This window comes from Ptychodera flava, chromosome 7 (assembly GCF_041260155.1).
Source record: "Ptychodera flava strain L36383 chromosome 7, AS_Pfla_20210202, whole genome shotgun sequence".
Classification (NCBI taxonomy): domain Eukaryota; kingdom Metazoa; phylum Hemichordata; class Enteropneusta; family Ptychoderidae; genus Ptychodera; species Ptychodera flava.
Window position 1 is genome coordinate 34,678,082 of NC_091934.1, and position 12,912 is coordinate 34,690,993.

At 37.4% G+C, this 12,912-nt stretch overlaps 2 protein-coding genes across 2 annotated transcripts in view; both read left to right on the forward strand.

Moving 5' to 3' along the window:
- The window catches only part of LOC139137389 (G-protein coupled receptor GRL101-like), a 38,074-nt gene extending 32,502 nt beyond the window's left edge, over positions 1-5,572 (forward strand). Inside the window, exons 22-25 of the mRNA XM_070705445.1 lie at positions 168-225; positions 573-646; positions 4,032-4,107; positions 5,030-5,572. The gene's annotated coding sequence lies outside the window, so the exon portion shown is untranslated. The remainder of the gene's footprint in view (positions 1-167; positions 226-572; positions 647-4,031; positions 4,108-5,029) is intronic.
- Positions 5,573-7,608: 2,036 nt separating this feature from the next.
- LOC139136459 (E3 ubiquitin-protein ligase TRIM56-like) lies at positions 7,609-8,793 on the forward strand. The gene has a single exon (XM_070704184.1). It carries the CDS (start codon positions 7,609-7,611, stop codon positions 8,791-8,793), a length of 1,185 nt encoding a protein of 394 aa, XP_070560285.1.
- The last annotated feature ends 4,119 nt before the right edge of the window (positions 8,794-12,912 follow it).

Genomic DNA, 12,912 nt, shown 5'->3' on the forward strand with positions numbered 1-12,912 from the left:
ACAATAAGGGATTCATGTTTAGCAATCGTTTGGCGGCAATGCAAAATGTACCTTTTGAATGGAATATGAACTTCAGTGTATGGTCATGTGTTATAGGAGCTTTGCAAATGACTATGTGGAACATACTTGACATATGTAAACGAACGTTCGAACTAATTTGTTTCCAGTATTACCCAGTATACGAAGATGATGTCCCTCGCTTCATGGCCATCAAGAACTTACACTGTAAGTCTAAATTTTGATGATTGAATGGATCATGACGCTTTGCAAAGCGCGATGAAAATAGCATAAGCATCACGATTTAAACTAATCTGAGATAATTAGATTTTAAAATTTTGCAAATTTCTCAAAAGTGTTAGGTGCCATATAGCTGAATGTTGCAATATCGCAAATCACTCTTAAAAACAAGTGTGTAATATAAAAAGAAAAGCAGATGAGATAACATTTGTAGATTAAATCGACAATACTTCACCATCCAATTATCCCAAATTAGTTCCAATCGTGTTTAGGCCAAAGATGTGATCACCTGTCTCTAAACAAACATCTTTACAATTTTGTTTTTACATGACCAGCCACGTTTGATGAGTAGTTTATTGGCAGTAAATCCCAAGATAAGATCCATTATGACGTCAGATGATACAATAAGGTAATACAGCTACTTTATGTGATAATATTACTTAAGGTGATGGCAGCTAATTGTAAATCACTGTATGTATGTATGTATGTATGTATGTATGTATGTATGTATGTGTGTATGTATGTATGTATGTATGTATGTATGTATGTATGTATGTATGAGGGTATATGTAGGTATAATTGGTTTTTGATTGGATTGATGGATGAATGGACGAATCAATGGAAGGATGGATGGAAATACGGATTTCGGATGTATGTATGGATGGAAGTATGGTGGCTGGATGGATGGATTGACGAACGGACGGACAAACTTAAGGTGATGGCAGCTAATTGTAAATCACTGTATGTATGTATGTATGTATGTATGTATGTATGTATGTATGTATGTATGATATGTATGTATGTATGTATGTATGTATGTATGTATGTATGTATGTATGTATGTATGTATCTATGTATGTATCTATGTATGTATCTATGTATGTATCTATGTATGTATGTATGTATGTATGTATGTATGTATGTATGTATGTATGTATGTATGTATATGTATGTATGCGCATGCATGCATGCATGTATGTATGTATGTATGTATGTATGAGGGTATATGTAGGTATAATTGTTTTTTGATTGGATTGATGGATGAATGGACGAATCAATGGAAGGATGGATGGAAATACGGATTTCGGATGTATGTATGGATGGAAGTATGGTGGCTGGATGGATGGATTGACGAATGGACGGACAAACGGATACTGGTTTCCCTTAGCGATATAAATCTTGATATAGAAGACCAATATCTGGTTGCAAAGTTACAGATTGGGTATTCTTGCAAATGTGTGAACTGTGTGATTTTTAGTTAGTGCATTAAATTTGCAAATAAAAATTACTAGCACCATATTTTGTAAGAAAAGTCAGGGTTAGGAGTTAATTTTGCAATGGCTCGGGGAAAAGCCAAAAAAGCACAATTAAGATCATCGATATGACAAAATTCGAAATGTTCATATACAACTAATACGATTTTCTAAGATAGTAGTTTTCACCCTATGAAGGATTAATAATTTCTCTGCCTTCGCGATATGACATTGCATTTCCATTCAAGGTAATACATTACCAGGTCCATGGGACATTTGTGATTTACATAGTTAAGTCAGACGACCATCCTCAATAGTCAGTGAATGGGTAAGCGTACCCTGCTAGCATGCTACACCCGTCAGGATTGGTCCAAAAATTGTCTAAATATTGTATGAAATGATACAGGATATGAATCACTGTAATAAGTCAAAGCCGGGAATGCTGTCGCTAATCATTTGAGTGACCGAGGTGTCATATTTGGCCACAATGTCGTCATATCGACCGTAGAACTTTTTGAAAGTCCTAACGAGTCTTTTTGATGTGTATCCCTGTCTCACTAGTTTTGATGCCAATGAGCTGTGTCTCAGTTGAAAATCAGCGTAGGAATCACAAGCCCTACAATATCTGAGAAGTTGAGACACGTACATACCATAAGCAGGTGCAGATGGAATATTACTTGACAAGTGGGGATAATTTACGAGTTCAAAATCGAAATCATCCCTTTTGTCATACAGCTTAGTGTGTAGTCCATTAGTACCTACTTGTAGGAACAGATCAAGATATGAAGCAGAGTTCTTACCCTCGGTTGTTTCTTTGATTTCCAACTCATCAGGATAAATATGATGTAAGTAATTTGATATGTCTGGATTGTCTAGACTAATCAGATCATCAATATATCTGTGCGTGTTGTTAAAACGCCTTGCAAGTTTTTTAGACCCTGCTTTGTAGAGAGATTGTAGGAACTCTGCTTCATATGAATACAGAAATAAGTCAGCAAGAAGGGGTGCACAATTTGAACCCATTGGTATGCGATAGATTGAAATGCCATACCACCAAACTTAACAAATATGTTGTCGATTAAGAAATTCATAAGTATTATAATAATTTCTTCATCTGTGTATTTGTGCTGGGCATACATGTTGTTACTGAAATAACCTGACCTATGGTTGATGGTAATGTATTGGTTCCTTCTACTGCATTTTTATGCAGAAGCTTGTTTAAGGTTAGGATTTCCTGTCCCGGTATGTTTCAGGGGTAGTATTTCTGTGAACTTATCAAGTTCCTTGGGTACTTATTCCCTTCCGTGTCAAGTGAAAGGGTAAAAAAGGTAAAAATTCATTGTCTTACGGTACAATATGCGTTGGGAACTGATATTCGGAATTTTTACGATACTTTTCTAAACACTACAACTCGTTTTTGACTTTTTGAAGCTCGTGTATAATTAGAAAGTTTAACTTACCTCGTAGAGGTAAGCACGCATGGCGGCCTTTTTAAATTTGAATTATCAGTAAATGTAAGGTATTTTGCTTCTAAAGTACCAAAATTTGCACAGTGACATCCCCTTTTTATTGTGGTGGTTGAAGAGAATGGTTGAAAGTTTCCTTCACGAAAGTTTTGGGAAAGTTTTAATTTTTCAATATCAAGCTGCAAACTAAATTAAAATAGCGTAATGCTCTGCCCCAGCAAGTTCCAGGGATGCTGATACAGCACAGTGAGGAAAAATAACATCTGCGTGGCTTTTTTGAAAGTCAGTTTTTGCACCAGTGCAATTAAATATGTACGCGAAAGGTAAAACGTTCCGATTTATTGATTCCAATGTTTCAAACACTAATGGTATGTCATTCGAATAACAAGAATAACAATATACTTTTTCCAAAACGAGATAATCACAACAACCTTCAGGTGGTGAAAGAAAGTTACACAAACAGACACACAAATACATACAGACACTCGGGTTTTGAATGATATATTATGCTATATTGGAGTCTCTTACTGGCAGGTATATTTATATCGAAATTGTTCACAGACTTCCTAGATCGTACCCACACTCCATGCACAAAAATCCAAAACTTTATTTTGCGTAATCATCCAGGCATTTCTCCCAGCATGCTTATCGAAGGAGGAAGCCAATATGGCCACTGACAGTCGGTTACAGAGTCTCGTCATTGCCTGATTTTAATATCTATTTTCATGTTTCGCTCTCTGCAAATAATAATGATAAAGACTCTCCTCTGACATATGTATAAATCTGTATAAAACTTATTACAGCCTGTGCGATGATTCCATAAAATTCTTCATGCAAAATTCAAATATGGAAAATAAAATTTAACCTTGTTTAACAGAAGAAAACATTTAAAATATGTGAAAACTATTATTTTGTATGTAAGATAGTTGACAGAAGAAAAGGCTGTATATTTGCTGACCATAATAAACTTACAATTTACCTGATAACTACAGTTTTATATGCCACACCTGATTGGCAAGGCCAGAGGATATACAAACATCCTTTTCAGGTTTAAATTATCACTTTCTTATTTCAGGAACAACCTGGCACGTTTGAAGATATACTACGAATCACTGAATCTTGAGCGAATGTCGGAAGTTGAAGATTACCCAGTAAGTTTATTATCAAATAGAGAAAGTATGCGACTCGGTTGCGCTTTGCACGCAAAATTTTACTGTCAGTGCTTAATGCATCAAAATTCTTCAAGGGGAGAGGGACATTTCCTTAAGGTAGAGCGCGCCTCAGGGACAGATATTCGGCCTCTCAAACGTTCACAATATTTTCCCGGCCTGCCACTCATTTTGAAGGTTATGTATTAAATAGTTTCGAACGCCTTGGTTTAGTGAAAATTTGAACTTTTATTTTCCCCCTAGAGACAACACTGAGATGGTAGCCATTTTGAATTTTAAACATCGGTAAATATCGGGTAATTTGTTTCTCTAAAATTTTCACGGGACCCCCGAATTATATTCTTAATTTTGAAAGTGACTGGCTGAAATGTGCTTGAGGAAAGTTTGAACAATCGTTTAAGTCTTTCTTTTTCGAAGCGTGAACTACCTTAAGGCATATTATCAATACAATAACTTAGTAAGGATGGATACATTTTCTCATCAAATGAAATTATAGCAGACAGCATGGCGAATAATCGCTACATTGTAGGTTAAATCTTGTCGTTAAAAATGCGTCTGTAAGGAAAATGGACAAAGACACCTGCATATACTATGGTTTTGTGTTATGGTCTCGGTAAGCCAAGGCGATTCCTCTAACACTCATAACACAGGCATGGTCCTGGAGACGTGCCCCCGTTGGCTACATTAATTGGACATACTTTCTTGTGGCCAGTCCAAGTACAGCCCAGCTGATTGTATGTTGTAAATGACCGTGTAAATCATAATAACGTATCAGACAATTTCAAGTTTGAAATTATGATTCTTGTTTCCAATGCGAAGAGAAAACGAACTCCTATTGCTTATTGTTTATGAAGTTATTTTGACAATGTGTGTTTGTGGTCTGATCACTAAATTTTCCTTGCAGGCTAGTCAACTCTTGGCTGACATAGGGGGCGCACTTGGTTTGTGGATCGGTCTGTCCGTCATCACAGTAATTGAATTTGCTGAGTTCATTTTCGAAGTAGTCACGAGAGGCAACATTGAAAAGAGAAGAAAACGGAATGACACAACTTCTGAAATGTAGTGCGAAACACTTTAGTAAAATGCTGCAAAACGTCTACCTGGAATTATTTTTGTCAGTTTGAACAGAAAGGGAAAGAGAACTTCTAAATCTCTGAAAATCAGATCAACACAGTCCTTCCGGATCCGAGTATAAGTGATTCGGGTTTCACCGACCAAACTGGAACTCTAAAAGCACCAACGTAGTGTTCTTAAATTCCGCGATTTACATTATTCTACATAATTTTGTACTTTACACATTATTGCTTTCTTTGTATCCGACTCTACTGCATGCTTCGTCGCAAATTCCAAAACGACTCAACAGCACTTTGACTAAACTCTTTACAACTTTAGTTTGTTTTGTAAGAAATGGTTCCCATTTCTCTACTCTTTCTAAATAATGTATTATTCTTCACACCACAACTTTTTATATTTGTTGAGCATTTTAAATGTAATTAATTATAGTCAAATGAATTAACACCTGGCAATTTCAAATGAAGAAGCCTCTCGATCAAGAATCCAAGAAATATTGTATTTTCAGTAAAATACTTGCTCCCTTGATCTTGAATCGGATAGCAGATTCAGGGTTATGGCTACTCTGATATAAAAGTTTTGTCCTTTAAAGTATTGTTCGGGAAAACATTGGGTTTTTCTGTAGACAACTCTCTTGACAAGGGGGAAAGGCTTATGTTCCACCAGCAGTCTCGATTCCTGCAGATTCTCCACCATATCACTTCTCTCAAATTGTGAAGGAACATTGTGTGGCTTAGGCATGTGGTCCAGAGCTGTCGTGGAGTTTGTAATTCAAGGGAATACTATCAAGACTTGTGTGACATCGTGTCCACAGCAGGGACCAAGAGATAGTGTGACCTGCATTGAAGAATCGAGCCGAAGTAAATGCAAGTGATGGAGATGCACTTTATAAAAGATAATTTTCTTCGTTTGTGATAATCATCTAGGACTCTCGGGTGTTGTGAAAGACATTCCCGTGGTAAAAAATGCGCTGTCGAATTGTAAGGAAGACTATCACAGTTTATAAGAAGAGGCTCCTCAGTATGCATCGAAATGTAATTTTTTTATGAGAGCATATGAGTAGACCCAAAATCTTTGATAGTGAGTGCAAAAACAACAATCTTACTTTTTCAAAACTGTAATTTTGTAATCAATATGAAGATTGTCATTATACTGAAACCACTAGTCAGAACACTCCGTTTTACTAACCGCACCGCAAATATCCTTCAAGTAACGCTAGAATGCCTAATACTCCTGTTTGATAAATTTTAGAGAAATTTATCGTTAGATCGAAAGCTTAATATCATCAACTTAACATGTTTAACAAGCAAAAATAAATTATAATTGAAAATAATAGCATTAAGGTGTTAGCTATTTCATGATAAGGGAACACTGTCTGTGCTGTGCTGTGCTATGCGATGTTTGTCATGTGCAATGACCATGTAACATGACTTTTGACCTTTGACTTCAGGATTAGGGATTAGCATAATTGCTATTAATGAATATCAACGGTATGATAAACGATTGCACTGTACTGAACGCTGTGCTGTATTTGTCCCGTTCACCCTCAGTTCGCACACAAGGTTTGTACGCCAGCTAATTGTAATGAGTCCAAGGCTACTGTCATAGGACAGGTAGACGCACACGCACCGTTGCTTTTAATCCCACTTTTTAATTTGCCTCTCCCAGACTTTTAACTATTGAAATGTCGATGAAATGTGGGCCTTTGAACCATGATGTCATTGCTAGGACAGCTTTTTACCCCAAATAGGCCTATCATTTTATGGACATAGCGAAGATTGATTTAGCCAAACATGTACAATTTTGGCACCCCGCCCCCGCAACGTTAAAGGAGTCTGAGAATTCTAGACTCTGGGGACTTGTAGTTCAAAAAGTCCTCGATACACCTTTATCCAAATTGGGCTGAGTGCTTCTCCCGCGTAGTGCGTAATGCGTACGTGCATGCATGAAGACTGAAGGCTTAGGGCAAGACACAGAAGCATCGTATCATTTCAGGTTATGCGCCCCGGGGACAGGTAATCGAACTCTCTACCAACGTTAACCTTCACTCTGTATTACCGCAGATGATACAGCCAGGTTTCGCGTGTTTCGTTAATGTAGTCCACGTCAACACTTTTTCCAACAATGAATGTACACGTGATCAAGTATGGAACATTCTATGCCGGGAGGGGTGGCCAGGATGCTGAGTTGCTTGTTTCCCTTTGTCAATACTTGATAAACTATTTCTTCGGACTTCGCACGGCATACAAACTCTTTTTCGCCGATTTTGATGTAAATAATGTCTCTAAAATAAGCACAATTTTTTGGCAATTTCGTCTTTAAGTAATCCCTCATACTTCGCTACCCCTCCCCCAAATGCTTTAATTTCGGAGAAAATTATCGTATTCTGCTCAGTACCGTTAGGTAGACAAAATGGCGGCTAGAGATTCAAACCTTCTGGCAGAAATCGACAGAAATTTTCTCCTATGTGGAATTTGTTCAGAGCGATACAGAAATGCAAAAATCCTGCCATGTTTACACAGTTTCTGTGAGCCGTGCACGAATAAGCTAGCGAAGACAAGCGACGGCAGTATCACATGCCCAGTATGCCGTCGGTCACACGAGCTCCCGAATGGCGTCTCTTCAATTTCGTCCAATGGTTTCCTCAATGACTTAGTTGATCTCTTCGCCAAACGAGAAAGCGAGGACGGGTCGAGAAACTGTCAAGCATGTGAACAAGAAGGTGCGACGACACGCTGTATTGAATGCGCTTTTGATATTTGTCAGTTATGTGCGTCCGCCCACACAAAATTTCCTCTGATGAAAGCACATCGTCTCATGTCGCTCGACGACTACAATGTCGCACGGTGCAGTGACCTCACCTCCATTCAACCACCAGTCTACTGCTCCGCTCATAGAGAATACCAGATTGAGTTCTTCTGCGATACATGTAAAGAAGCAATCTGTCTGAAGTGTACTGCGTTAGACCATGCGAAACCAGAACATCGCTACAGATGTGTTCAAGAGGCCGCGGGAAGTTTCATGGAGGATTTATCAGCCATAATCGACAAAATGAAAGAGAAAGAGACTGAAACCGTTCAGAGCAAAGTTGCAGTACAACATGTGCTGGACTCATTGGACAGCTGTTTTCGCAAAGAGACGGATGAGGTTAGCCAGCAAATCCGTCAGAAGGTCGAAGAACACACACGTCTGATACAAGAAAACGGAAACAAACTTCAGGCAGAACTGAAAGCAGAATACGAAAAGCGGAAATTCAACCTCACAGCGCAATTGAAAGAACTGGACATCGCTGAGAATGATCTAAAATGTACCTGTGAATACGTAGAGACATTGTTGCGGTATGGGAACGCGCCACAAGTGACGTCAGCAAAGAAGGGAGTCGAGGACCAGGCGGGAGAATTGCTTAAACTAAAGACACGAGTATCGCCGACGGAAGACGACTACATGGAATTTGTACGATGTGACGATGTTTGTAAAGATTGGAGGCTTGGTGAAATAATTTGCTTCGAAAAGAGACTAAAAAAACGGACAACATCAAGACGAAAACGGATAGTGATGAAGACGACCCCATCACGGCGACCCCAACGGAGGTGGTGACCCAGTCCATCTCGGCTGAATTGGAACCCGAATTCGGAGAGCAGGGAACCGATAAAAATGGACAGAAAACGAAAGTCAAGGAAAATGATAAAACCAAAGGATTGTCGAAATGCATGAATTTCGCAGAGATATGTCAAAAAGCATCAGTGAGTAAAAAGCCAGAAGTGGTATCACCAAGTACACCATTACGAACGAAAAGGTTGGTATGTAAGTTTAAAGGGCGAGGTTCAGGCACTGGCCCATTTATTGGTTTACAGGGAATAAAGGTTATGAGCAATGGGCATTTGTTGCTCTGTGAAATAATAATGGACGATTGCAGTCTTACACAGTAGAGGGGCAATATCGTAAGACAATCACGTTTCCAAAACTGGGTGATTTTCGCCCCTATGATGTGGCCCTGTCAGAGAACGGTCACCTCAATATCACCGACTTTGGAAATAAGCACGTTATTGTCTGTGATGAGAATGGCAAGCTGATAAGATGTTCAGGAAATGGCAAACATATAAAACCCATTGGTGTCTCCGTCAATCCTATTAATGGGAGGGTGTATGTTGTTGATAATGAGGAACACCGTGTCCTGATCTACAATCAAGACGGCAGTTATATTCGCTCATTCGGTAGCCTTGGTTGTCACGAGGGCCAATTTCGACACCCAAGGTATGTCTTTGTTCATCATGGTGGAAATGTTTATGTTTCTGATTGCGATAACCGTAGAATACAAGTGTTTGATAATGATGGCCGATTCCTCTCTGCATTTGGACGTGATCAGCTGTACAGTCCAACCGGACTCGCCGTGGACAAACATGGCTACGTGTATGTCACAGATAACAGCAATAACAAAATTTTAAAATACGGCCGACAAGGGGAATTTGTTTGCCGTATTGATGATACTCACGACAGCTTGAACAACCCGACTGGTGTTTGTGTGACCGATGACTTCAAAGTAGCAGTGTGTGATCGTGGGAATGATTGCATCAAAGTTTTTTCACAGTAAAGTCCTGCGATAGCTTAACCATGACTAGACGTGATACGAAGTGGCATAATATACCACAATGCGGTATGACAACGTGAAACGTCAGAACACGATGACATAGCTCATATAAAACTCCTCGGATAGTGCTCAATGGTTTTACGACTCTTTTCTAGTTCTGTAGTATACTGCTTGCACGGATGCATTTGTGGTCTGCTAATGAAGTACCAAACGTCATTTTATAAAAATGTCAAATCTTAATTTTCCTATCAGATTAAACACTGTCAAAGCCACTATTTTGAATTCAATACATATCATTGGGTAAACCTTGAGTACTTTGTTTCCCCTATCCCCAAATGCGTGTCTCTTGATTCTTATTGTTTTGAACACGTTGAGGTGGAAAAAAATACGAGTAGATTGGAAAAACTTTGCAGCCTTGAATTTGCAAACGCTGTCATATTTAATTTTGAACCTTGTTAATAAGCATCAATCATGAAGAAATCTCATGATTTATGACAATATGTAATAATAATAGTAATATTTTTATTGCTTGCTTGTAAATATAAGATTTACATCACATTTGTGGCAATAAAAGTGTGATACGAAAATAAGTTCAAATTTTCTTCGATAAAGATAAAGTATTACAGTATAATTATATTAGCTAATAGTAAATATAACTAGGTATTTCTTTGTTTATATAAAGTAAAAATATAATCTGCAAGTTGTTTATTAAAAGTAAGCGACTTTCTTCTTGTGATGCGTACAATGTTATAGATAGTCTTTTATGTCTTCAATAAAACCATAAACTAAACATCAAAGATTATCAAATCTCTACACAGAGATTGTACCACGGAGTGGATAATTTTAACCTACCTAGAGAGTCTCTGAGTCCCTAGCTAGGCTATAATTATCCTCGCTGGGCTGCAGTCTCTGTGCGGAGATTGAGAATAATCTGGTAGAATGTCTATTAGGTACACTAGCAGAATGGTCATTATATAGGAATCCAAAGTCGCGTGTAGCAATTCACTGTAAGCCACTCCAAAGGTTTTTAACAGTTTGACCTATTCTCATCACAGAGTTGCGTGCATAAGTAATACCCTAATATTACGCCTTAATTTGTTTTTCGTGGTTTTTTGTTTTTGTTCAAATTTCTTTTGATGAGCAACTTTACGGAAATATGCTTCCCACACCCCGTGGTTTGCAAAGCGTCTTGTCGATAGTATTTCAAAAGTGCCAATTTTCGTCAAACTTTAGCATTTTCATTTTCCAAGTTTACTACTTTCACAAATAAATAGTACGATACATAATGAATAATGGCGATGGAATCGGTTTTTATGGCAAGCCAAGTGTTGAAAAATTCGTGATGTTTTATGTTCATGAAAAGCATTTTTGTGTTCATAAAAACCATTTTTATATTCATAAAACCATTTTTTGTGTTCATAAAAAAACATTTTTGTGTTCATGAAACAAATTTTTGTGTTCATGAATTGTATGTTTATGTTCATCAAAACCACTTTTATGTTCATGAAAATTATTTTTGGTGTTCATGAAAACCATGGTTATGTTCATGAATTCCATGTTTATGTTCATGAAAACCATTTTTGTGTCATGAATTTTATGTTTATGTTCGTAAATTTCATGTTTATGTTCATAAATTTCATGTTTATGTTCATAAAAACATTTTTGTGTTCTAAAACCATTTTTGTGTTCATGAATATATGTTTTTTGTTCATAAAATCCGTTTTTGTGTTCATAAAACCATTTTTGTGTTCTTGAAATTATGTTATTATGTTCATAAAGTTTATGTTTATGTTTATGAAAACATACATTTTTGTGTTCTTGAATTTTATGTATATGTTCAAGAAACCCATTTTTGTGTCTATGAACCATATTTTTTGTTTTCATAGTTTGTTTTTATGTTCAGGAATCTCATGTTTGTCTTCTTGAAACAAATTATTTTCATGAATTCGATATTTATGTTCATTGAAAACATCATTTTGTTCATAGATTTTATGTTTTTGTTTATGAAAAACAATATGTGTTCATAGATTTCACGTTTAGTGTATGGACCATATTTTTTCGTAAAATCAATTTTGCGTTCTAAAAAACATGTTTGTATGCATGCACTTTTTCAGCGCTAGGTGGCGCTCTGCAGTTCTCAGAGGTGGCCATATTATGACAGACTGATTTGTAGCCACAGTGTTTTATCCCCTTCACCCTCCGAACACCCTGCCCACCACACCGTCAGCGCGGCATATCCCAAAATCCTAAAACGACGCGATGATGAACCATTTTCTCGAGAACAGATCCGTCTTAGGGACTGGACACAAATTACAGGGGGTGGGCCGGTGTTTTTGGGGGTGGGTCGCCATTTTTCGCGCAAGCATTTTTGAAGGGTCATAAAATTTTGTGTATGCCTATGGGGGAGGGTCACCTTTTTTTATGCATCAAAGCTGAACTTGCATGTGCACGTATTGAAGAATATGGAATACTGAAAAAGAAAAAAAACCTCCTGGCACTTTCATTTTCTGCCATTTCCATTTTCGGCGCGCCCTTCGGGCGCAATTTTAAGGGTATAATAAACAATGTATTGATGATCCAAGCAGCCACATTGATTTAAGTTGTCATGATTTCTACTTATCCAACTCCTCTATTGTGCATAACTGTCCCCTATTATGACTCTTTCAATAACAATTTGGGAGATCACTTATTTGATATCATTCTCCCATTGGCAATACATTAGGTATAGGTCGGTGTCAAATGTTCATGTCGCTGTATGTACATTTTTTATTTTTTGAGGACATTGACAGAATACAAACTATTCAGAATAGTTCAAAATGTCACCAATAACAACTGGAAGTTTCAGGTCGAACAACTTTTGAATAACAATTTAGGATCAGATAACCTATGAGTTATTTGTAGTGTCCTCATAGCCTACAATGTATAGTGAATCAACATTTCCATGAAAGTCCAAAATCAAATTTCTTGCACAACCATGGACTTGAAACCACACTAGTCTAATCATGAACATTAATACTAATAATTAAGTGAACATAAATGCACAGATTTACTTAGTTATGTATTGGAAAAAAAAATATTCATAGTTTTGTCATAGACTGCTATGCATAGTGAATCGACATTTCAGTGAA

What these genes read in the sequence shown, in the direction of transcription:
- LOC139136459 (XM_070704184.1), top strand. Translation starts at nt 7,609, where the DNA reads ATGGCGGCTAGAGATTCAAACCTTCTGGCAGAAATCGACAGAAATTTT.